The 27,511-nt window shown below is 37.4% G+C and overlaps 1 protein-coding gene across 1 annotated transcript in view; it reads right to left on the bottom strand.

Moving 5' to 3' along the window:
* LOC144472023 (metabotropic glycine receptor) overlaps positions 1 to 27,511 on the bottom strand; it is a 278,340-nt gene that overhangs the window by 115,174 nt on the left and 135,655 nt on the right. The window contains exons 3-4 of the mRNA XM_078184653.1: positions 15,209 to 15,332; positions 14,499 to 14,642 (exon numbers count right to left, since the gene is read on the bottom strand). Coding sequence (XP_078040779.1) covers positions 14,499 to 14,642; positions 15,209 to 15,332 — 268 coding nt within the window. The remainder of the gene's footprint in view (positions 1 to 14,498; positions 14,643 to 15,208; positions 15,333 to 27,511) is intronic.

The following is a 27,511-nucleotide window of genomic DNA, read 5'->3' as shown; positions in this document are numbered from 1 at the left end:
ATAATCATAGTGTAAACATATTTTGAAATTTAAGTTTTTCGAAAAATTGTTATTTTGCACATTTAAGAAATAAATATCACGTTACTGTAAGTAACTGCAAAAATATTAGTATCAATTCAAGTTGTACATTCTTTGATGAGTAACCCTTCTTCATAAAATATTTCCGAACGAAGTAAATATGTGTTGAAAAACAAAATCTGTCTAAGAGATGATAGTTCCGGTGAAAGCAGTGACAACAGGGGAAAATAGCTTCTTCGAACGCAAGATAAAATTGAAATTATGCTATAAAGTGAAGAGGAAAATTAATGGAATTTACGTTTCAAAAGAAAAAGGGTGTATGTTCTTCCAGATTCTGAAAATGATATAAAATTTAGCTGATCCCAAAGTGCTACTATTTTTCATAATATAAACAATATTCTACTCTTCACCAAAGGACTTATAAAATACCGTACTATTTTGATATAGATATTTTGATATCAATACACCTGTATGACAATATTCCTTCAAAAATAAATTCATTATTCTACAAAATGTTTATTTCTTGAAACATGCATCAAATTGACACGTGCCGTAGAGATAGATATATAAGAAACCTTCGTAAACCTAGTATTAACCCCTTGCACTATAATAACCAGTCAGACTGGCGACGAACGTTTCGTGCACGATCCGATAAATATGGCTGCCAATCATTTTTATCAAAACGAAACAAAATTTAAATCACCTGTCATCGAAATCTCGAAATGAAAGTAAACGAGGGCAATCGGGACACTAGAATCAACTCATGGCATCAAGAAAATAATTAAGGACGAAATAGTTGTAATCGAAGTAGCTATGAAAGACGTGATAGTGCAATGGGTTAAGGAAGGCAAGGTAATCTTCGTATTTCATCGACTAACAGGTTTTTATCAAATTAGTTTTTTCTATCTATACTATTTTTATCAAAATAGTTACGCTGTACACCTTGTACGCTTTCCACACACACAGAGAGTTTAAATTAATTTGAGGTTAGCTGTCGAAACGAAGTTCAGATAGTCGAGATTTCAAAAGGGTCGCCAATCAAACCTAAATAGTCCCCAATCAGAAGCGTTTAACAAATCCACAGAGCGCGGCTCGGGGATCCGCAGGAGGCATCTTCTCAGACACAGACGATTTTGAAGGGCTGATCCTAAGCTTCTTACTTTCCATTGTTCGGGCTCAGGCCGGGGCAGGAATAATCGCATAAGCTCGTACCGTTTATCAGGTTTCGATGCTGTTGATCCCGTTCGGTGGTCGTAATTCAGGCTGTCCGACGGTCGGTTCATTAACGTCCGGCTCTGAAGCGCCATTAAAAGGAATATTGGCCCGGAAACAAATTCCCTTCCCGCGGTGTTCTTGTCCGGCCATAACGGGCTAACGATGCAGGACAACTTATCCCTGCGACGGGTATTATAGTTCTCCGGGGAAATCCCGGCGACTACAAATCACGGCGTCGTAAATCGTATTCACGATCGGACTTAAGTTCCAGCGGATTTATCGTTCGCACAAATCACGGTCGCGGGCGTTATGGTTTAGGATATTGGAGGCGATGAGCCACGCCCACCTCATCGGCGCGATCGTCAGCTATGCGGACGCGTCGCCTTTTCCACGGGGAACGAGCCTGTCCCACGGGAAAACGAAAGTCGGTGTATGGCCGATCGTGTTTGCGGAATCTCGCCGAGCGGGATCCGCCCGCCCGCGCCGGCTATTTTTCGCTTTCGGTCGATCGCGTAGCCCGTAAATCAACCGATTTCTTGGATCATTCTACCGTCCGTCGATGTCACAATAGCACCACGTCACGAATCAAGGGACGACAGAGAATTCGCACGGGCGCGACCGCCCGAATTCTAATCAGAAAGCAATCAGCGTGAACCGTTCCGCTACGGCCCAGTGTCTACCCCCAATCAGAAATGACATGCTGTCCGGCCGAAGACGCGGCTACATCGAAATAGCAATATCGATGATGCTCTGTTGCATTTACATTGCCGATCCACTGCCGATGGAAATTGCATGCTCACCGGTGACGCGTTCACCGGATCGCACGGCCGACAGGAATAACAGCGTCCCAATGCTTCCCTATCGATCACTGTTCTTTCGAATTATCGGCACCCCGGGTATTCGCAGACGCGACGTGAAACAGGATTGCGCGGGCTTCGAAGATGAAAGTCCTGTTTGAGGGATCGGCTCGATCGCGACGGGACGTTTCCTGTTTTATTTTGGCTCGGGGCCAATCGATTCTTACCCGGATCGGTGTTAAATTGCTTCGTTTCATTAATTTGATTAGTGGCCGTGATGCGCTACTTCTATTTGAGCTACCGATGACCTGTATTACTTCTGGCCGGCCAGCCGCTAGCCTATATTACTTACCTTTGACCATCTGTGCTGTTTCCGTATCCCAAATGTTTGTTTATACTGATCTATTGCATTTATTTATACTGATGTATTACATTTATTTATATAGATGTGTTACATTTATTTATACTGATGTATTATATTTATTTATACTGGAGTATTATGTTTATATATACTGATGTATTTTATTAACGTATACTGATATATTATATTTACTTTATTATGCGCGTGTTGTGGCATACATTTCGGCTGGCCAATCATTGACCTCAACTACTTGTGCCTTACCAAACATTGATATCCGCTACTTGTGCTTGGTTGATCTCTACTACATGTAGCTGACCTAGGTCTAGGCCTTGGCACTTACTGGCATTCTTATTTGATTATATATTGACTTATATTATTTGTACTTGGTAACAGATGACTTATACTACTTGTGAATGATAAGACATGTATCGTCACTACTTGTACTTGATCAACCACTTACCTGTACTACTTCTACCTAAGCAGACATTGATCTGCACTACTTGTGAGTGATAAGACATTTATCTGCACTACTTGTGAGTAATAAGACACTGATCTGTACTACTTGTGAGTGATAAGACACTGATTTATGCTACTTGTATCTGATCAAATATCAATGTGTATCGCTTGTTTGACAGAAGAATATATTATTTGTTTAATAAAAGCTTAGACACTGGCCCCTGATTGTTATCTCTGCACTATGAAGTTTTCCATAATAATAAATAATATCGTGATAATGCATCGTCAGACAAAAACATTTAAAATGTACCCTTCAATGTAAATCATTATTAACCATTGTATTTTGTTCTTTTTTACGAGGTTTAACGTCGGTTAAACGCCATATAAAAAACAAAATTTAGGTTCTGTAAAAAATCTGTCACGGTCAGATTGATCAGTACACTTTATATTGATACTCGTGAATTATGTTTTGTTAATTTCACTTAAAATAAACTTTTAAGAGTAAATATATATTTCCCTCTTCGAGAGAATTTTTGCATCGAAATCGATATCGATTAACTGGTTAATATTAATATTCTCTTGTGTCCGACCATGGCAGGTGGATTCTACCAAATCCATAATTTGCAACCGATAATCCCAATTGACATCGATTCGATGCGAATTATTCACAAAAGTGTATTTGTAATAGAATACGTAACAAGTGGATACCTCCATAATTCGACAGACAATTGACTAAAGCGGTCAAAAAACGAGATATTATTACGAATGTTAACAAGAATTGCCATACTAAAAATGTTTGCTGGCCCTTTATAACGTTTTGTTTTTAACACTCTATTTGCGAATCCGGTTTTCACGCTGATTGCAAAAGTTCTCGTTGCGTGCTCGATGCACAAAGGGAATAAAAACATCGGAGGGCTGGTGGAAGAAGTTCGAAATGAATGTTTTTGAGCACAAACAATTTTCTAGGTTCCGGATTGGTTAAAGGTGAGACACAATAGCGACGGACGAGTGAAAAATCGCTGGCGATCTCATGGGTCCCGGTATCACTGTGCCCGACCTTCGATCTTCCGGTGCTCGGCGCCAACTGTCTCCAGAAAGACGGAACATTTGTTGCTCTGGCGTCCCGCCAGGAATCCGGCTTGCTCGGTCGAGGGGAAAAATTTGTTGTTATGCGCTGCAAACTTTTCCGCGGCTCGCGTTAATGGCCGTTTAATTAAAACCTCGGTGTGTCATTGTGATACCATTTCAAACTCGAATTCGCAAACGTTAGCGATTGTATCGTCCAAATAGCTTCGTCCTGCGGTGCACAGATTTTTTTGAAATGGGCAAATAGAAAAGTTTGTTCCGCGAAGTAAGTAATTTAGGTGAACGTTTGATGAAGCAAGTAATCTAGATCAATGTTTGATCAAACAAGTAAAATAATGAATGTGTAGTCAAGCACGTAGAATAATGAGTGTTTGAGGTAGGCAGTCGAAGATTTGTATTTAAACAAACAAGTATTGTAGGTCAATGTTTAAAGATTAACAGGTGCTACAGATTAGAGTCTACACTGACAAGTAGGACAGGATAATAATATATCTAGATTAATAAGTAGTATAGATTAGTGTTTAGACTAGTAAGAAGTACAGGTTTGAACTAATAAGTTGTGCTGGTCAGTGTCTGACTTAATAAACAGTATCAGACACGTGTTTAAATTAACAAATAAAATAGATTAATAGCTAAGTAGAGATCAACTGTATTTAGCAATGAGTACAAGCAAGTAATATAGCACAGTATCTTGTCTAGCACACACAAATACAATAGTATAGGATAATGTCACAGGTAGTATAAGAGAATGTCTAATCAGACACATGGTGCTATAAGTTTCTGGTTAGGCAGAAATAATATAAACAGTATTCAAGAGTCAAAAGTAGTACAAGAGAGTGTCTGATCAGACACTAGCAGTATAAGACAATGTCTGGTTAGAATCAAGTAGCATAATAGATGTGTAGTAGTATAATAATTGTGCTTCAACAGACACAAGTAGTATAAGAGAGCATCACACAAGGAGTATATACCATAATATGATAACGATATATACGTACATAATAATATTGTATAATCTTTGAACAGACACAAGTAGTATACAAGAGAACTACAGAACAGACAAAGGACACAAGTACTACAAATGTCCCAAAGTAGTATAAGAGTATCTGGCCAGACACAAGTAGTATAAAAGATCTGCTCCAACACAAGTAGTATCGATCAGTTTCCAGTCAGGTACAAATAATATCGACCAGCGCCTAGGCAACGCTAGTAGTACACGGCTGTTTAAAGTCGGACAGAGATAGCATAGATCAATGTTTCACCTACAAAATTTACGCACAAATGTTGCCCACAATATTCCCTTTAGAACTTCCCTAACTTCAATCTAAACGCCACAAAAGCTATTCCGCAGGTAATAATATTAAACAGTTTCTTCTGCCTGATCTGCTATCAACTGTTTCCACTTCCTGTCCCGTGTTCTATCTAATTACCGAAGAACTGCGACAAGAGCCTTGCGATTAATTAAACGAAAAAAACCAATGACTCATGCAGAATGCCGGAGGCACCAACCGGGAACAACGTCCATGAAACAGGTGATAAGAACATATTACCCAGTTTCCATGGGGCTGCACATTTCGTTACGGATTCCAGTCATAGTCCTGTAAGATGTCCCCCCAAAGGGACTTGCAAGTGCGCGTAAGCGAGCATAGTTCGCCACCGCTCGCTATTGTCCGTGTCGGATGCAGTGTTACTCTGACGCCGGGGGAACTTAAGGCGATCGTGATCTCCATATTCTCTAGGTTCTTGATATAATTTTAGCTCGTTGCGCCTGCGGATCGTGTCCAAACCAGCACAGTTGTTCACCGTACATCCTCGGGCTAAGTATTCTCGTGTAGTACGCGTTTAATTAGCACGGTCATGCGTGGTTTTTCGTTGATTGCAATCATCCCGCGAATATCCGCGGAAAAATAAACGGTTCCCCGAACATTACGGTCGCGGAACGGTGGACAAAAGAGGGAGGGAATGTTTCATTTATTTACCAATCATCCCCTTCAGACATTCTATTCGATTGGAAAGTGCTCCGGCCAGGTCAGAATTCTCATTTGCAGATCACACGATCCTTCGATACTCCCGGCTTCTCTCTCTCTCTCTCTCTCTCTCTCTCTCACTCCCTCTCGCCATCCCCCCTCCCTCTCTTTCCACCTCTACCATTTTTTACGCGAACAGAGACCTCGTTGGTCCGGCGCGGCGGTAGAAACTTCCATTACTTCTCCATCGAACGGACAGTGTTTTCGAGTCCGGTGCGTGAACGTGCATGTAACGCTGGCCGAACGGTAAATGCGGACGTTCCCGTCCACCCCTCTAGCCTCCGTTGTAAAAGGCCGCGGGAAATAGCGGGCTCAGTAGGGGGAATCGAATGCCATGAATAGGTAAAACGGAAACGAATACCGCGCCGTGCCACCTGATAGGAAGTGCTCTGTGACGCGATTGGAAACACAGGCCTGACCGGGTGTTCGACAAAATCGATCGGAACTGTTCGTCATCGAACGGCAATGAAGGGAAAAATTCGCCCGGTTATTAGTCCAGGATTCACGCGTCCCCGTACATATTGGACGGGAAGGCTTCACTTTACGACTCGGCTGGGACAACAGGTAGGTCGCGTTGGGAGAGGGGTGCTTGCAAGGGTGATAGTTGGCTTGGTGGTACGTTAGCGTATGCTGAGGAACGTGGTATGGCTATGGTTTAGGGTAGATACATGATGGAGTTGAACTGATAGATTTTTCATGGACGCGTAATGCAGGCAAATCTTTAGTCAGACTAATACTACATACTGTACAGGTAGTATAAGTTCGTACTTCATCGGACACAAGTGGTATGAATTCGTACTTTATCGGACAAGTAATTCGTATTTAATCAGACAAATAGTACGAGTTTGTACTTAATATGGCAAGTAGTATGAGTTTGTATTTAATCAAACCAATAGTACGAGTCTGTACTTAATCAAAGAAGTAGTACAAGTTCATACATAATCGAACGAGTAGTACGAGTTGGCACTTCATCGGACAAGTAGTACAAGTCCATACTTAATCGGAAAAGTAGTACGAGTTCGTCCTTAATCAGACATATAGTTACGTACTAGGTCGAAGACGTAACACGTGTCAGTGCTTGGTCCGGCAAGTAGTATAATACGTGTCAACGTTTGATCAGGCGATACGTGACACTTTATTAAACAGAATATATTATATAAACAGAATATAAAAATTAAACTGAAACATCTTTTACTAGAATTGAATATAGTAATTATATTTGTTCATTTCAAGAATATATATGTGTAGCAATAATTTTGAGAGATGCAAAAATTATTATACAGTAAAATAAGTAGACAAGTATAGAATATAACACGATAGAATATGATAAGCTTAAGTCATTATAAATCTTGAAACGAATTGTTCATTTTGAAAGGAAAGCCGTGCCGAAAGATAGCCATGCTGAGAATCGGGTAGTTTATAGAGAACTCGATTTTTTCCCCGGTAGCTGTTACAGTACGGCGAGATTCCCGAGTTGTCAATTCGTTCGTCAGCGGGAAAGTGGATATCGACAGCATTGCAACCCTGTCGTCCATATTGTCATCGGGAGTTAGGCATCCGCCAGGGACGATTTGACGTGGCGCGCACCTGCGACGGACAGCAAAACGATTTTCCATTGGCGGTTAAGCGGAACGTTGTTAATTTGACGATACGCCATCGACATTTTGAGCGGATCTCTTTTGTCGACGGCCCGCTACGTCGTGTTTCGCGCGGATCTGTCGCTGCACCGATTGAAAACCAACGGGAGCGTTATACAGCTAATCTTCCAGTGAGATGCTGCAGACAAAAATGAAGATATACTAACCCTCTGAATATTCAAAAGATATCGCTCGAGGCTATGTGTTGTAACCGTCCGTCTAAAATGTCAAAACGATAGAAATGTCGATGGTCACGAACCTGTTCTTCGATAAATTGACAAAAATTTCCATACAGCAACTTTTATCGAGGACGTCGACGTAAATAGTCGAGATTGTTCGAACTTTGTTTTATCAAAAAAATACTGGAAGTGTAGAAATCGACGCTTTTTTATTTGCTGTCGTCGATAAATTGATGAAACCTTGCCTTCGTCGAAGGCAATAAAAAGATAATATAAATTTTAAATGTTTAAAAAATTTTTAAATTATATTTAATAATTTTCAATGTCTTTGTCCAGCTTTCTGGATAAAAATAGAACTAATTAACTCTGTTTTTCGAAATTGGTAAAGATACAGATAAAACTTTTTAACTTCGACCCTAAAATTGATATTAATGTGAAAAAATTTGTATAATTGACAATTCGTTAAAAATATGAAAACGGCGATTTTTAACTTTATCTCCTTAGAAATCGACGGAATTAAAAAACTCAAAGTATCCAACTTTGTCTTCCTAAATATTAAGATAAACATAAAGAACACTTCTCAATAGCGTTTTGTAGAAAAATTGAGAAAAATATGGAAACAACACTGTGTAACTGAATGTAACCTCGCTTAAGTCAAGAATTTTATAAATCTCTATTTCTTGATTAATTGCAATATCGTTACCAGAAAACACTGCTGCATTTCTCGAAACTTCAACGGTTATATTAAATGCTTCGCCAACGATATTAAACAAACAAATCGATCCACCGCATTCTTCAAACTCCAAGCGAAATCCAAACAATAAATCGTGCAGTTTAAAAAATCGACAGACGCTTGAAAAATAAATTAACCGATTTCAAAAATCGAGAGAAATCCAGGCAATAAATTGGCCACCTCGTATAATGGAAAAGATGCAAGCGATGAAAATCCATCATAGATCAAAGATCGCTTAAATTCATTAAACGCCAGAAATCTGAGATTAAGAAAAAGCTTGCATAATATGTTAAGCTACTTAGAATACAAAGTAAAACTTCGCAACACACGTATATTCGTAAAACGAGATTAAACACTTCCTTTGAGCCTGTCCAATTAGATTTTATCTTTGTAAATCCCTGAAATTCCGTTTGTTCGCAAAGCTTTTGATGATTCCGAATCGTTCTCTGCAGCATTTCAGGGGGTAATGGATACACCGAAAAATGATATTTCCATACAGAGAAAGAAAGAAAGATAGAAAGAGTACAGGCGTTTCGCGAATCAGTCTGTGACACTGAATTATTTTCTATACCTGTCATGTGGTGGTGGTCTGGGGTGGAAAAAAGGGGGTTGGCGCTCGGAGGTGCGGCTACGTGAGATTAATTTTACGCCACCTACGTGGCTCCGCAAGCAAACGCGTCCGGAGATCAAATTGAATTCGACTAGGGTCCCACGATGGCGTGATACCCTGTCACCGGCTAAATTAAAACCGCCTTGTTTCTTTTGCGCTGCCACCTCCCGCGCCCCCTTGTCAAGGCTTATCGTGTTATCATCGACTGAAACACGAGAAAGGCGACATCGATTTCCTGCGGCGACCGCGCGCGCTGCAACCAAACACCTCTTTTCCGGAACATGATTGGCCAAAAAACATAAATATATAATATATTAAATATATTCCGTACTATATCCTTAATTAAATCCTTAAAAAGTAATTATGTACAGTTAAATATGTATGTACATTCAAATGTGTTCAGTCAAGTATGGATATTTTAGTACGTATGTATATTTAATTATCTATAGTGAAGTATTGATATTTCAGTATGTACATTTATTTATGTACAGTTATGTGTATCCATTTAACTATGTACATTTAACTGTTTATATTAAATTACATACATTTAAATCGTACATTTGGGTGTATACATTGGATGTATATTGGGTTTCCCGGAAAGTTCGTGCCGATTTTTTAGGAAAATTAAAACGCAGCTCATTTTAATATGAGTATACATTTATTAAATTATGTATATAGGTATCATTCTGTTCCACAACTTTTCTCCATTTTTCATGCAGCTTGAGAATTCCGTCCTTCCAAAACCTCTCAGGTTTTTCGGCAAAAAATTTGTAAAAATGGGTTTTTATCTCAACCGAAGAGTTGAAATTTTTTCCATTAAGGGAATTTTGTAATGGTCGGAAAAGGTGGAAATCCAAAGGCGCGAGGTCTGGCGAGTACAGTGGATGGGGTAAAACATCCCAACCAAACTCCAACAATTTTTGCCGAGTTCTCAAAGATACACGAGGTCGCGCATTGTCCTGATGAAACACGATGCAAATTCTCGCAAATACCTGCGATCGGCAAAACCCAAACAGAGACGAAGATTTCCAACGAATCTGTAGAGATTCCTTCTTATTATGCACTTTTGATTCGGAGTTCGCCTACTGGAGGTCGTAAATCTCCAGCAGGTTTATTCCGGGAGTGCCTTGGTTGTGTCAGTTCCTAATCTGGAGCTGCTCACTTCCTTGGCGAGGTGCACTGCCTCGAGGAGGCAACCTGATTCAAGGCCAGGACCTGCAGAATCCTCTTGTGGGTGCACGGTTCCTGTCGACGCGTGACACCGCACGGCAGACGTTTCTTTTAAAACCGACTAGTTTTTCACTGTTATATCACGTTCAACTTTCCCAGTTGAACGTCGAGTAACAGTTTTCCTTTTACAACTGTACCAGTTGAATGCCGGAATAAAACTGACTTTTGGTTTTTCGCGGAGGCGAACGAAAGTTGTCTTCGGTTGCCTTCGCGTACCATTGGCAAGGTTAGGCGGATTGTCCTCACCGTTCCAACTGCCGTACTTTTCTCTCTCTCTCTCTCTCAATTAATTTTATATTTTATTATGGCAAATTCGGACGTGCCGCTGAATTTGCCTTTGTCCGTTGCCAGGTGTCCCCTATTTGTTCCAACGGTTTTATCGCCTAAGTTTTTCAGGGCCTGCCAGTCGAGGACACGTCGATAGCGGTGACCGAGCCCGGTAAATACACTTAGAAAAACTTCGGTTTTATTTTAGAATCTAACTTTTTAGATTCCGCGTTTCTGATAATATCCTATTCGAAATTAACGCGTTTTGTTCGATATTTAAACACACAGCCAAGTAAATACGTTCAAGTATGTACTTTCAACTATGTACATTTAAGTATGTACATTGCATTATGCACATTTAATTAAGTACACCTAATTGTATATATTCAACTATGTACATGTAATCATGAACATTCAGGTATGCACATTAAATTATGTATGTTAGGAACACCCGCTAGATCAATTATTCAGTCAGCAGCTTCTTTGTAGTACCGCATGGTTTGATAGAAATTACTCCGATCACGGCGGCAACATTTCTCAAATAATTTTCGCATGAGAAATTTAATTGTGCCCCCCTTATGTCTTAATTAATTGAGGTCCAAATTAACTATCCCTGATGGCAGAAGGATTCAATGAATTTGTTCGTTCTACTTTATTTTATTGTAGGTTGAACGGAATCTACTCCCATGACCTAAATTTATCGCTGATGCGAGACTTCTGCTGCAAATGCCGCAGGTATTATCTTCGATTCGATCAAAGTTACCACCAAAATTAGGTCATTTTTGCTAATTTATCATCGCGAAATTAAAAGGCTTTGAGATGGGTGGGAAGAGAAGGAGAAGGGTAAAAAGAAAAAGAGAGCGTTAGAGAAAGAGAGAGGGGGAGAGAGAGAGAGAGAGAGAGAGAGAGAGAGAAGGCTGGAAAGAAAGACTGAGAGAAAAAGAGTTAGAGAGATAGAGAAAGAACTCTAGAAAGAAACAGAGTGGAAAGTTTACGCATTGTATTAAGCTATAATCGAACATTGATAACGAAGTTTTGCTAAGTACTGTACACGATGACATTTATTACAGTTGGCGATTGTATTACGTGACATCCCAAAATATTGCATATAAATAGGACAGTTTCTGGGATTTGTTACTGTAACACTAAACAATATAGAGATAAAAGTATCCTACGTATTGTATATGATTAAACATTGTAGTTGAATGTTTGTTAGGTACTATACTCAACCGTGCTTATTACAGACGGCATAACAACTTGTTATGTATTCTCACGAAATTACACAAAAATAGGTCACGTTTAAGCATTTATTAATGGGAAGCTACACAATATAGAGATAAAAGACTTTATACCGTATATTATGGCATGATCGAGCATTGTGAATGATGGTTATGGAGTAGTATAACAAAGTTGCAAAAAACAGCTCGTTTTTATCAGTCGATTATCGGGAAACGGATCAAAGTAAAGACAAAAAATTTGACAGGCTGCATTCGAACATATATGAATATTGTAAACGAATTGTATTGCATCGAATGAATAATCCAATATTAAGCAACTAAGTGAAATAATTTAAGGAGAAAATAAATCGTTCATAATCAATTTATATTGAATTATTCACAGCATAATAAATTATTAATATCAATCCACGGTCTCAATCATTAATTGGCCATTGCAATAAATCATTGTATGTAATGTAGAATCGATAATAATTTATCGATACGTTGATTATTATTCGACTTCATAATGAATTGATATTATTCGGGAAATGCAAAACAGTTCTTCAACTGAGTCTAATTTATTTTGTAATAAATTGAAGACAGGTAATTTTATTTGATTGGATGATGCAGAACTGATACGAAATACACAGTGTTAAGGGTACGTACAGGTTCGCAGGTAATATTTGCGCAACCAATGTACGTCTTCTACTGAACCCAATATTCAGCTAAGGTATTTAAATTTGTAGATAGGATGTGAGACAGTTCATCACCAAAAATAATACTTATATTTTAATAAAAGGCAACGATGCACAAACAAAGTTTGGCGTGTGATCGACGGTTATCGGAATTCTAATTTTGTAGCGTAACAATAATTTTAGTTGTAGAATAAGAATTTTAAGCAAAACAACGTATTCGAAAAAACGTTGCAGTCGTGGCCCGCGAGCGGGCCACCCGGTCATAAACCGCGCCAGGGCAGGCCTAGAGTCACCCCTTCCACGCTAGGTACAGAGCTTACTCAGGTACCGAGTTGTACGGGGTATAAATACGGGCTGTTTTCGGTAAAAAAACGAAGAGTTCATGCATCACCTATCCAGTGGTCTGACTCGGTGACTTACCTCGGGATCAAACTCAATACCAGACTGAATTGTAACGTATCGGCCGAGGATAGAATCCAAAAAACTCTCAAGGCAGCTTTTGCCATTCACCACATTCTTTCGCCTAAACCACACCTCTCACAAAGCCTAAGAATTACTCTCTATAAAGTCTGTCTCCGCCCAATACTACTGTATGAAGCAGCCGTATGGTGGTCGGCTTATCCAAGTTCACAAGCCTTATTTCAAAGGCTAAAAGCTACCCAGAATAAAATACTTAAAATTATCACTGGTTGTGGAGCAAGGTTTCCCACCAGCGAACTCTATCGCCGCACGAATGTTCCAAATATCAACATATATATATATATATTCAATAGTATAAACAAAATGCAAATTACGGGTCATCGGAACCCTCTCATTTCCCAAACAGGCACCTAGGATAGGTTAAAAATGCCCTATCGAACTAAGGTTGAATTTCCTCTCTCTTACATACATGACCCAGCAGCCAGGTCGAGATTTACTCTGGATAATCAATGGGCAGCATATGTTTAACCCAGAAGCTTGCCGAGGTCTGGATTGTAGATACCAAATTGTTTTTTCATGGTGCTGTCTCCTCCTCAGCGGTTGGCAAACTTCAATTTTTTGATCTAGTGATTCTAAATGTGGAAATGTTTCAGCTTGGCCCTCAATATTGGGGACTCTCCTGTACGTTGTGATAGCTGCATCGGCGCTCACACATCCTGAGCTATTCCTCACTGTGCAGCAATTATTGCCCTTATATCGGTGGCACCTGGAGAACTGTGCCCCAATTATGACAATTATTCTGCAATTTTATAGTAATCGATAGTAATCGAAACAATTTTCTACATTTCTGTAAACAATGATAAGTGTTCTGTGGATCTTTCATAATTAAGAACTGTTGTTCTGCTCTTTCTGCAACTGATCCGGAATTACACGATTGTTCGACAGGTGATTTGATTAAAGCTACGTGAGAATGCAAATGCGATGTACTTTATTATGTGTCGGATGCATTTTCCAGGAAGTGCTTGAAAACACGGTGGAAGAAATTATTAATATTTTCAATGAGCCCGATAAACAGATTACTATAAAGATATTATGTGCATCGGTGTATAATGCAGTTCATTTCACATGAATGGATATTTGTTCACAATTAGACACTGCATTTAACGATACGGGGTTTTGTCTTGCGACGTATTTACCATATACCATGTTTGCGAAGTATAATGAGGGCAGAATACGTTTCATTTCGATACATGTTACCAGTTTACAAAGGAAAATTCAAGAACATTGTTCCGTGATATTATTTATACGTTCTCGTGATTAACATGAAAATGAACAGAAAACATGAAAATTCGATTGGAATATTTGTACATAAATTTTGTCACCATTAAATTATTATCAATTATGACTGATTAAAAATAAATCAAAATTAACGTCTCGAGAATAATTTCAATATTAATTAAATCACGAAAAATAAGTACAGATTGGAGTCCATAGTAATGGACGAAAAACAATGGAAAAATTATGTTATTTTAGATGGTGAAGCTGCTTACCATCATTAACTTTTCGAACTCTTCCTCGATGACAGTTCCATTGTAGTATCGAATCAGTGACTTTGTATCCGGAAAATAAAATCCACGTTTGCAGATGCATCTGTAACTACCACGACGGAAACCAAGTCCAGGAATAGCGATACACTGCAACAACAATCATACAATCATGCTTAAAACAGTCCTAGACCACAATACTACAAAATCACACTAATTACTGAATTCATATTTCCTATTTTTCTAAAACGATTTAATTATTTAAAAAAAGACGATTTTCTTTAAACAATCTTTTATTTTCTACTTAGAATGTAATTTCTTAATTGTTTCGGAAGAACAACTTGTTATTTATTATCAGAAAATAACTTCTTATTTATTTTTAAAGCTTTGTTATTTTTGTATAATAAAAACTACTTTTCACTTATTTTCGATATTGTTGCTTAACTTTGAAAAACGGCTCCTTATATATTTACAGAAATGATTTTAATTCATTTTAGAAAACAATTTGCTATTCATTGTTAGAAAACATCGTCATTTGATTTTACAAAAATATACCAAACGTCAAGATTTTCCTCTGTTGACTAATTCTCAAATAGCAAAAGATAGCTAAATATCTGTTTAAAATTAATTACGATCTAAGACATAGATTTTCACGAATGTTAAAATATTTGTCAAAAATATAGCGTGAGGAGAAACATTTTTCAAAAATCGCTCACCTCGGTAGTTCGCTTTTTGCACTTGTCGCTGGCTGCGAAAATGTTCAGCTGAGTAGATCCGGGCGGCAGAGGGCACTGATCTATGTCTAGTCTGCGTAGATCTATGTCTATACCGCTCGTGCCTCTGAAAGCAGAACAGAGAAAACGTTCTAGAACAATCTGACACTCGATCAAAAATCTCGAAAGCATTAAAACCGAATTTTCTAAAAAGAATCTACCCAAACGATTGTCGACATAGAACGGCTGTTTAAAATGCTGCGAACATTATTCATATAGGTTAGATTCAAATTTCATATACATCCCTTAATCATTGTTTAAATCATTCGCACATAATTTATGTTTACGAAAACAAATATTCATAGTACGTTAAAGTAATCCTTTTTCATAAATTTGTCAAATATTTCTATTAATGATAGTAATATATTATACATTAATTATATTAATAACAGTATTTACAAATATGTAATGCAATATATATTTTCATATATAATTATTAAATTATTCATACTATTAATACTGTTATTATTATTATATTAACACTAATTATTAATAGCATTAATATTATTAGTTAATCAAAAACTATGAAATATTTTTCACAGAATTAAATTTTTTTTTTTGTCAAGATGCATTATCGAAAATTTCGACATAAACCTTCGGAAATAAAAAATCAACGTGGAATAGTGAAAATGGTCGAAGCTCCAGCAGTTGACAAATTGCTAGATATTTCACGTATTAAAAATACGTGTTTGTCGTCGTAAGTAAACACAGAGACAATGGAAACTACGTTAATTGCCCGGCAGCATCCGGCAGTCAAATTATTATGAACAAACATAACTTAGCAGCCCGTCGGCGTGGAGGAATGAGACGCCATTATGATGCGTCGGAGTAATTTCACGGAACGACACGCACTAATCAGTCCGCCAACTGTGTTCCGAGCTAGCATAATTAATTACATTCCATCCACGTGTGACAGTATCACTTTGAATCGTGCCAATTGCCAATCAATGCTCCACTAAACACCGTACAGTAGTGACTCTCTCAAAGATATTTACTAAGAAGCCGTCTTAGATCACTGTAAATTAAGACGAATACACATGCGGGTCTATTAATCATCGTACTTTACTTAATTATTATAGTTTAATCGATTTTTATATTCCAATCAATTATTTTATTTCAATTGTCTGATATTTTTAATTAACTATTATATCTTAATCAATTGATATATTTTAATCCATTTGTATTGTGTTACATTAAATTGTATTAAAATATATTAAATTGAATCAAATTGTATTGTATTGTATTATATAGTATTACTGTACTATATTAAACGATATTTTATTTAAGTTGTAATTCACATAAATCGATGTTAATATATGGTTCTAATAGAATCAATAAATTACTAGTTGTTATCATCTTCATACCGGTTCATAGTCTGTCAAATAATTAAAATAATAACGAACGGTATGTGCTTCGTATCCGAGTTTTGCAATCGAGGCAGTCTTTGTCCGAAGACGGACAAATACGTTACTCTGTAAAAAGGTCCCTTACGCCGCATCAGCAAACGACTTATAACGAACTCGGCCAGGCCGCTCACTGACGGAAACAAATTTTTAACAACGTTTGCCGTCTTGTTAAAGCGTCGCGTCAGCGACGTCCCGCGTGCTACTAAACGGCAGAAGTTCCGCTCGACAATCGTCTTCTTTGTTCATCGAGTTTGATTTTTAACGATCCGCGATGAATCCTCCGAGGCGGAGGAACCTACACAGAGAATACCCGCCCATTTCTCTCCGCCGCGTTTTCATCGCAGAGGAACACGGACAATTCAATAATATCTCTAAGTTGCATTTTTATCGCGGAAGGGGTGCGCGCAGTTTCCAATGTTCCTTGAGAAATGGAGAACGGCCGAGGTATGAAGTTCAAACGCTGTTCACGGTCGTTGTGACCGAGCTGTGCAGAATGACTGAATGACTGAATGAATTTCCATTACCAAAATAGATATTGTAGTTTCAATTATATTGCAAATCAATTACATTCTAATACAATTATAATTGTGATTCAATTATATTGTAATTCAGTGATATTGTGATACAATTACATTATTATTCAACTGTATTGTAATTTAATTCTATTGTATTTTAATTGAATTATATTTGGTTGGTGCATATGAAATATCGGATTTTTCAGTGAGTATATAAAACTGCATTGCAGTAACACTCGTGGTTAGAACAATTAGTAGTTAAATGTACTGATATGTCTGAATTATGTAATTGCATTGCTATATAATTAAATTACAAGATAATTGAAATACAAGCAATTCAATTACATAATTCGAACATATCCGTTCACTTAATTACCAATTACTTTAATAATTGTTCTCAAAAGAAAATCTTCGAATCGAAACCAGAATAAGTTTGTTCCATTACTGCCTATAAAACATCAAATAAAAATTCTGTAATACGATTTTATATATGTCATCAATTACTTTTCAATTATTTATGTATTTATAGGAAGCTTTCAACTCGCGAAGAGTATACATGACATCTTTACGAATCCGAAAGTTGAGAAAGTTGAAACTTTTATTGTTACTTTTATTGTTACTATTACTTTTACTGTTACACTTTTAGGTGTAACTTCCTACAACTTTGTATTCTACGTGGACTTTGAACGATCATCAAACGTGAAACGTGGCGCAGATTTTTTGAGGTCAGCGAGAGGAGATCCCGCGAATACCCGAAGGTATTATTTAGCGTGAGGCGACAATAATGGGCCGCCGAGATTAAATCCCTTCATTGCTCGAGATCTGCCGTCAGTCCGTTGTATTAAATAATTCTTAATTAAACTTCGAAAGCTGGCAATGTTATTGCGTGCCGCAGCCATTTCGGCACGCGAGGATCGCCACGGAATTGCGCTCCACGGCTCGGGGATTCCATCTTGAGAATATTTCGAAGATTAATCTCCGGGAAATTCGGAAAAACCGGACATTGAAAATTCGACGACGAAACTTGGATTTACAACGATGCGAACCGAATAACAATGAATAAAATAGACATTTCATGGATGTTTGCACGCAGAAAATTTTTCGATCGGTCCGATACGCCGTCGAAGAAACGACTGTAAAATTCAGAACAATTAGAGTATAACTGTGGTCAGATGCATTTGAATCACGGTATTTTCAGAATATGTAGTGCGTAAATCACTTTCTGATCGATTCGATTTTTATTTTCTTCTTAATTGTAGAATTTACGATTGAATTTATTAAGTACAATGGTAATACAACGATAAGCATAATTGTAGATTCAAGGTAATCTTTAAATTTCTGTTGATATTTAATCAAAAATCAAAGAAAGATTATATTTAGAAGACTATAATTAAAAGAGTATTTCCTATTACTTCTAATACAGAAATGTACAAATATGATTTTTGTTACGTTCTTTTTTAAATATCACTACAGATGTATGAATCACTTTCAATCTATAATTGTTTTTACTACTGTATACAAATTGTTTAAAATTATATTAAATAATTGTATTCGAAGTTTTGATTCGATTGTGGGAATTATAGATTAAGTTTGAATGAAAAAATTGATCAAATATCATGGCATAAATAAATGAACAAGAATGGGCATACTTTGACTCATGGTAACTCCGTAAAAGATCATTGTAGGATAATGGTATTTCTTTTAAATTAATAATAATAATTATTAATATACATTATTATATTAATGATAATAATAATTTGTCGGAAATGTGGTTATTTATAGGGAATCAGCTAGATCTAGTGTTCTTGGGCAGCACTAGCCCTTGCAACATTTGTGATCGATATGCACGTTTGTTAATAAGGTCCCGCTAGCTTTTGTTCTTCCGCTCCCTGGTTTTCCTTCTTCTCGATCCAGCAGCCGTACGCGCAACACGTACTTTTTGATCCCGCGGTTAACATTAATCTTTCTTTTGTCCGTATGTATATATAAATAAGTAAACGTGTTGATTTGTACGCTTATTCCTTTTATGCGCTTATTAACTTCGCGTATTCCACAATAAATCCTGACATAATTAATATACATTTGTGGGGTGTGGGATAAGAGCGTTTGGGTTATGTGATAGTGGGATCGAGTGAGGCAGAGCGAAAGAGTATGAATGTGTGTGTGTGTGTGTGTGAGAGAGAGAGAGAAAGAGAGAGTAGGATAATTTGGACAAAAGTGAGTAAGAGTGAAGGAACGAGCGACAAAAGAGTGAAGGAACGAGCGACAAAAGAGTGTAGGAATGAGCGACAAAAGAGTGGACGAACGAGCGGACAGGATCAGAGTATTCGAAGAAGAATCGTGACGTATAGAAGTTTTTGTCGTGGTTGTGAAAAATTGTGAATAAACTGTTATTTTGTTGTTGTTAAAAGAAGGTGCTCAGTGTTGTTGAATTATTATTATCACGGAGTCACGTGGAATATAACTCTTTTAAAATAATCCTATACATTATTATATTAATAATATAACAATTAATAAAAATAATCCTTCAAATTGAAGCTTGTATCGTCTGCTTTAAAATAACGTATTTCTATTTTCAAATTGATGCAACCTTGTCACTGTAACCCTTTAAATACGAAGTTATGTTTGCAATATTGAAAATTCCCAACTTCAACGAAATGCGCAAACTTTGAAAAATTTTTCTCGGAGATGCCGTTTGCAGCTAAATGAAGCTCGACACTTTCCCCTTAATATAGAAGAGAAGAAACTCGGCTGCAATTTTTGTTGCCAAGAAAAAGTTACTTTATACCTTAAAGTAACGCATATCTATCGAAAATTATTCCATGCTATAATTATTTCCAGCAGCATATTTAATACAAATAATTAAATTGTATTGAGAATTGACGCAATCAATTTATACTTTATGTAAGTATACTTTCACGTACCAACTTTCCCGAAAACGAAGAAAAATCTTCGATCTTCGAACGGCCCACAGAATAGCGGACGTTCGAAGTTCACGATTTCGAAGATCCTCGCGTGGACCCGTGCTTCGAGCCTGTCTCGATAAAAGCCGACTATAAAAACGAATGTTTCGATTCGAGCAGGCGATTGTAGCCGTCACGGAGGGGGAATCTGTGAGAACTTGCTCCCCTAATTGCAGCGATTTTGGCAGTCGGAGGGTAGTCGGTCGCGAAAGAATCGCGCGCCGCCCCTCTGCGTAAGAGCCGCCGCGTCGGAGTCCTGGTCGCGGCACAAAGGAGCAATTTATTTTCTTGAGCATCCATTACCAGCGCTCGGCAGGCCCTTCACAGGCCTTCGAGCAATGCCCGGGCTCCTTCTAATGAAATTGCTTTGACATTATCGCCGTCCGATCTCCGCTAATAGCAGCCGGGAATTCCAGCGAACAGCAAAGACAAAGGCCGATCGACGGAGAGATCGGCAGACGTAGAGACACACACACAATTAGTTTAGATTTCGCCGGCGACATTATTCTACGGAATCATCAATCCTTCATTTTCAGCTGATGATTAATATGAGGTAAGATAGAGATACCTTGTCACTTCGCCTCGACGCTCAGTGTTCCGGGTGCACGGGGATTCGGGACACAAATCATAACTCATTATTCGCGCTGGCACCCCTAATACTTATTTTATGGAGAATACACGAATGCATCGATTGATGCAGCAAGGGTATAGTCTCGTAAAAAAAGGTTTAAGTGACTTGGATTCTATTTTCAAATATAAATTTTTTGGTAATTCTCGCTGTTGTGACTTTTTGCTTATTTATTACTAATTTTTATAGTGTTAGTAATATAGTTAGTAATAATTATTTATTACTAACTTTTGCTAAGCTAATCGTGCATTATACGTAACTTATACAGGATGCCCAATTGAAATATATTTAATCGAATATCTTCAAAACCGACGATCGTATTTAAAAATGTTTCCAATGAAATTTAGATGATTTTAGGAGCCACTCGATCCGATATTATCAAGATTTTTCTTAATAAACGCGTCGAGGTCGCACGAAAGTCAACTGTATCATTTTATATTTGTTCATACGTTTTTTTATTATGACACTCAATTCAGCACGTCATTATCTTCATAAACATATTTATTGCGAAAAGTCATTGGCTAAAAAAATATTTAAGTTAAAACTAACGCAAAACCTAATCTAGATCTACTTTGAACCTAACGCGGACCTCGCCTTAATACAAATAAAATAGTAATAATTAAAGTGGTAATAGCAGTTGTTTTATTCTGCATTTATGGAACACGCCTGTTCGTAAGAGGGGAGTCGGATCGATCTTTGATTCCCTTTGTAAGATGCATGCCACGCGTGCCCTAATGACGAGACGGTCGAGGCGAACGCGGTAATTGCAGCGGAGCGCAGAAGGAGTGCAATATGCATCACAATGCCAGTGGGCACGGAGCCGGTGTATTGATGAAAGCATTAATAATGCCTCGGAGGAGTTGATGGCACCGGTGATTATATTAATAGCGAAGCTATTTTGATGGTGATAGCGGAATGGGAAAAATGAAGGCTGCGCAGCTGGCGGGACCATTAGTTGCCAGCGTGGAGCTGCGTTGACAGACCGGATGTGGAATTGCTAAGAGTTAATAGGTCGAGAACAGGATAATGGGGCCAGTTACTGTGGAGTGCCAACAACTGTGCCTTTAATTTATTTTCAACCGTAATAATGGACTTTCTATTTACTGAATAAGACGTATTAAGTTTTCCTATATGATCTCAATCTAAATTGAGAAATTTTGGTAAGTACGTAATAACACTTATTTATCAAAATTGTACGTGTAAGGTACCACAGAAATTATTTCAGATATCTCGCATAGAGATCGCGATTTTTTTGCAAAGCATATGGAAAAGCGTAAGCAAATATTGAACAAGTAAAGATCGATTAAATAAAGTATATTTAAATATTAATTTCGTAATACGTTTTTGTGGTTCTTGTGGAGCATGAAAAGACAAGTCGAATGAGCACAATGATCGCACTATTGTAATCATAATCCTTGCATCTGAAAGTCGAGCTATAAATTATTTTCATTCAATTTTGCATAGAATAGTACGTATTCTGACAGAGGATGAAAAAGCAAAATCAACGAGTATAATTATTGTATACTTTCGATTATTCAATTTCGAGACACTTGTGTCTGAAAGTTGACTACTTAATATTTCAGAAACAAATATCTCGAGATTAAACGACCGAAAGTATATGTTTATTATATTCGTTGGATTCGGCTGTCGATGCTCTACACGAATATCGTTAACAATACACAGGGGGTTTCTCATAGAATTACCCCACAGCGGTAAATATTATCCCAGAATGCTTGCATTATGGCCAACTTTTTCGGAAAACCATGCCGCACCAGTCACAACGCAAATGCTTCCTAAATTCGATAATAACTGCGACAGTATGCGTTGCGTCGGAACTCGGCCGATCCCGATTAAGCCGTAAATCATCGATCGATCATCGACAACAAAAGGATCCCGGGCCCGTGCGCGGCCTCGTAAATCTGATTCGAGCCGCGGAAAAGGACCGTCGCGCGTTCCGACGTCGGCCGCCGCGTTTTTACTACGGTGTATAAATCAAATCGGCAAGATTTACGATGTTATCGTTGCCCACGCAAATACCATTATTCCGTCGGCCGTTCTAAAGGTGCGCGGACCGACGGCAAAGCAAATGCGACGGCACGGCCGCGAAGAAACGCGGACGCATAAACTCGTCGAAGCCCTTTGTGACGGGAGCGCGACGCTTTGAAAAATGCGATCGTACACGTCGCCATTCAGACCGCCTTCCATTGTAGCACGGTGACAAAAACGCCGGGCATTTTTTTCGTGTCTGACGAAAGTGGGTCTAACGAACCTTTCCGACGCTGCGGTTTCGTAATTCCGTCGTCGTTTGTTTGAATTGCGTCGTTGTTTTTCTCCGTGCAAGTACCGGCGAGGTAAAACAGTTATCAGATTTTGATTTGTAAAATTTAATTGTGCGCCATCTTGGTTAAAGCTCGAGGACCAAACTTTTGTCTGATTCTTCTTAATAAAGTAAATTTATGAATATCACATAAAATAAATGACAATAGCAAATAAGTAAATCAAAATAAATTGTATATAGTTATATACCCGAAAAAAATAATTCTCAAATCATTTGCAACAAGATTTAAGACATAGATCAAACTATACTAATTAATATATTAGTACTAATGTATAGTACTATATTACTAATAAATAATAATTAATATATTGGATGTTTTAATTACAATTACAATATCCGATCGTACAATATTATTACATATCTACAACAAGATTTGGATATTTATTATATTTAAATTATATACGTTTATTATAAATTGCTACAGTTTTATCCAAATTCATTAAAAAATTGAAGAATATTGTTATCTCTACTTCAAAGCATTAAAATGATTAAAAGTGGAAACACATCTTTATTTAATTTTTTTAAATAAAACATAAACCACTTGTTGATTCATCGAAATCTATTTGGACGTCAAAGCGCGATAAATATAATTGATTTTGATTCCATTTTCATTTGATCTTTGATTCCATTTTTTCAAATATCTTATTAACTAAAAAAATCTAATAATTCAGAGATGGAAATGGTATTATATTATAATTTATATAATGATGTACAACAGCATGAGTTTATGTAAACTAGGAAATCGTGTACTGCATCTTGTACAGTTTATTAAGTTCTGTCCCAGGGAAAGGAATTCGTGGAATGTCTATAGATTTATGGATTTCCATTTGAAAAGCGGTTCTCTGCTACCGAGAACTGCTTGTTGATAGACCGGGAAATATTTGTGGATTCTGATGTGCGCTTACACTAAATCTCGCACAATTTCGGCGGGTTCATAGTTCCCGTAGCGGAAGCATGAGAAATGTCAATAATTCAAGGAGAAACGACAATGTACCGGAAAGCCTTTATCCCTTGCGTCAATCCGCTCGGAATCGCTCCAGACCGTCGTTCCATAGCGACGGACTCGACACCGTCGCGATAGACCAACCCTAAATTATTTATCCTCACACCTTTCCCAAATCACAAACATTCCACTATAGCAAAATAGTTCATTACATATAGATCTAAAAGATTTAACCTAAATATCTTTACAAAAATATAAAGAAAATCACATCTAAATGAACGATCCAATAAGAAACTCGAGCTGTAACCCAATCCAGTCAGGTTATGTTAATTTAAATGACTTTTTGTGACGTTTATTCTACATGAAAATTATCTGTTTATATGTGTTCGTTTGTATGCGTCGTTAATGGCGAAAATAACTAGTAAAAGAATAAATGATCAAATAAGTTTGTGCCGTAATGCTGAGGAAAGGGCTTGCACAAGTTTTCGTCGCGTGCGGCTTATTCCCATCGCTGGAACGGATGAAAGGGGAACACCGGGCCTAATCCGACGAAAAATTTTTCATATCTATACGCGATGGAATGCACGGCTGTCGTATCACAGACAGAGAAGGGATCATCAGATATGATTCTGGATTTTCGCGTGTAATGAAGACAGGAGGCGTTCCATAAAAACGCAAGACTTTCATTATTCTGGAAACATCGTTATGAAGAACAGCTGTCCTGACGACACCTAATCAGGATCTATCTGAACTTCTTCCTCAAACATCACCAGTCATCAGAATGTTCATCAAGATGATTGTTTAAATAAAAAATTATTTATTACGTGGAAGTTTAAATAAAGGACAAAAATTACTCATTATTTATATTGATCAAAATAAGATCATGTAAAGTAATAAAATCGTTTCCTTATTTATAAATATATTATTTATCATTTATTCATAGTATTATTTATCAACAAGTTCTACGATAATAATAAATGATAATTAATATTTATTACTCGATAAACGAAAAGAAAAGTATAAAAATTACTTAGTATATTAAAATTAAATTAAATTATTCGCTTTTTTATCCTAATTTCAAAGTAAAAAAGATAACATTTTATTTACATAGCTGATGTATCCATTATATAATACACAACATATGAACAAAAAGCAAAAATTATTTGGAATTTGTCGTTTCCCAAAATCTAAATAAAAAGATAACACTTTACTTATGTGACGAGCCGTGGCCGGAGGTAAATGAGTTTGTGCGGATATTTTGAAAGGAATGCGTGGACTGGCCGATGCCTCTTTCATCACCTGGTGGCCACCTAGTAGGATAAGGTTTGAACTCGCGCCTATACGGCGAATTAGATATTCTATTTTTGAATGAAAGGACCGCGTTCACCGCCGACGTTATCTAGCGTATGCCTTCAAGAAGGAAAGGAAAAACGTCGGGAGAAAATCTCCGTACGTAACACTTACGAGAAAGAAATAATAAATAAATTACAGGTGAAATTATTTAAACTTTAATCACTATTTCTACGTTAATCATTATCTGAATTTCTAATTTACTATTATTTAAAATAAATTCCACCCAACTCTGCCAGCCATCATTTTTCAATGGTCTAACTATTTGCAATACAGAATATTACCACCAATTGAACTGTCGTCCTGTATGTTACAGTTCTTCGTTTTTATTTTCAATTTTTGACGGTGTTTTGAGGGTTGTACGATTTTTTTAGCTCAGCGCGTAAAACTGAGTCGAAAATGTACTCGTGCATTTTCCATACCGCGTCATGTTTTCCACTAGCACCATTTGAAAAAGTTGGAGGGTACGCGAGAGGCTTTTGTACCGCAGCCGTCGAGCATCGGTGCACTCATCGACTTCAAAGTTATTTATCTGAGCAACAGAGGCTCGCACGAAAAAAAAAGGTTTCCTACGAAATCGGTACTGTTTTTGACGTTGATTATGACGCTTGCAAACTTTGTATCAATCTCTTGCCCGTAACGAGTGAAACGGCGCATACAAGCGTCCCATTATACTCCCTTCTTTTCAGGAAAATTAATTGGACCGTGCGGCGTTTAAATTGAAATTTCGCGTGGGATCAATTTTCGATAATGTAAATAGTGTCAACGTCGTGCAACCGCGAGACACGATTGAACGTTTTCCACGGTACAAGTACAGAGAAATACATAATGTTCCGCGAACCGAGCTTTCATCATCGAGTGCTTCAGAATATCCGTATTCATTTTTGGAAAGATTAAATTATACAAAACTGTTTCGTATGAAGCGAGCATTAAATCTCACTGTAATAATTGCATAATATCAAACTTCTGCTTTGAATAATTCACCGCGGAACCGTTTCCCTTTTTATCCGTGCACTATTTGGCCGGACGTTTTGCATGAAGTACCGTATGAATATTTGAAAAATTCCGCCTCGGATTATTTTCCATATACATATACCGCCCGTATGACACATACCGTACGAAGTTGTATGAAAATCCTTGAATGAAATTCTATCGTACCGCTCATTTCATACAAACTATTCATGAAATGTAAATTTTCATTCGAAATTTCATTCTACAATGCTTTATGATTATTTTTATGTTTATGCACAATTATACAAGAAAATTATGGCATTTCCGCGAAATAAGGGGTTCCTGAGGTAATTTTACGTAACTTTTTCCTTTACAGAAATTTTCTCCGCAGCTTTGCTCACGAGTTATTAGTGAAAAACACTGGCCAATAAGAGGCGAGCGATATGTTACACGTTACACGAACGAAAATTAAAAAATTCATAACAAATATCCACGAACATCTAACTTCTAACTTCTAACCAGCGAACGCTAACTCTATCTTAAAAAATAATTAAGTACGACAGTGCCAAGATTTTTCGAAGAAACGGCATTATACACGGTGTTTTATAAAAAAAGGTATGACACGTACGATAATTAAAATTTGTTTAAAAATATCCACAGACTTTCTCTATCATTAAAAATAATTGTATACGACGAAGCAAAGATTTTTCGAAGATATTTCGCGTTATTCACGGTGTTTTATTAAATAGGTATGACACGTACGAAAGTGAAAAAATTCTTAACAAATATCTACGAACTTTCTCTATCTCCAAAAATAATTATGTACGATGAAGCAAAGATATTTCGCGTTATACAAGGTGTCAAAAATGAACACGGTAACGGGAAACGATCCACGCGACACGGTGTTCCTCGAAGTAATCCAAAAACACCATCCCGGTACAATAAATTCCGTGAAATCTGTATCGGAACGAAGAGGGGTGCTCGTCCCGCGACCCAAAGAAAGCAGAGAGTGCGCGGCAAAAGAATTATTTAAATCGGATGTCAGCGGGGAATCTATAACGATCGGCGGGCTCGATGCACACACGAGGTTCTTCCGAATGCGGAGTCGATAGGAGGCGTTGAATTGCGGCGAACACGGTAAACCAGGGGGGG

Source organism: Augochlora pura, chromosome 7 (assembly GCF_028453695.1).
Source record: "Augochlora pura isolate Apur16 chromosome 7, APUR_v2.2.1, whole genome shotgun sequence".
Classification (NCBI taxonomy): domain Eukaryota; kingdom Metazoa; phylum Arthropoda; class Insecta; order Hymenoptera; family Halictidae; genus Augochlora; species Augochlora pura.
The sequence above is the reverse complement of the archived record's forward strand: the minus strand, read 5'-3'. Positions and strand labels throughout refer to the sequence as shown.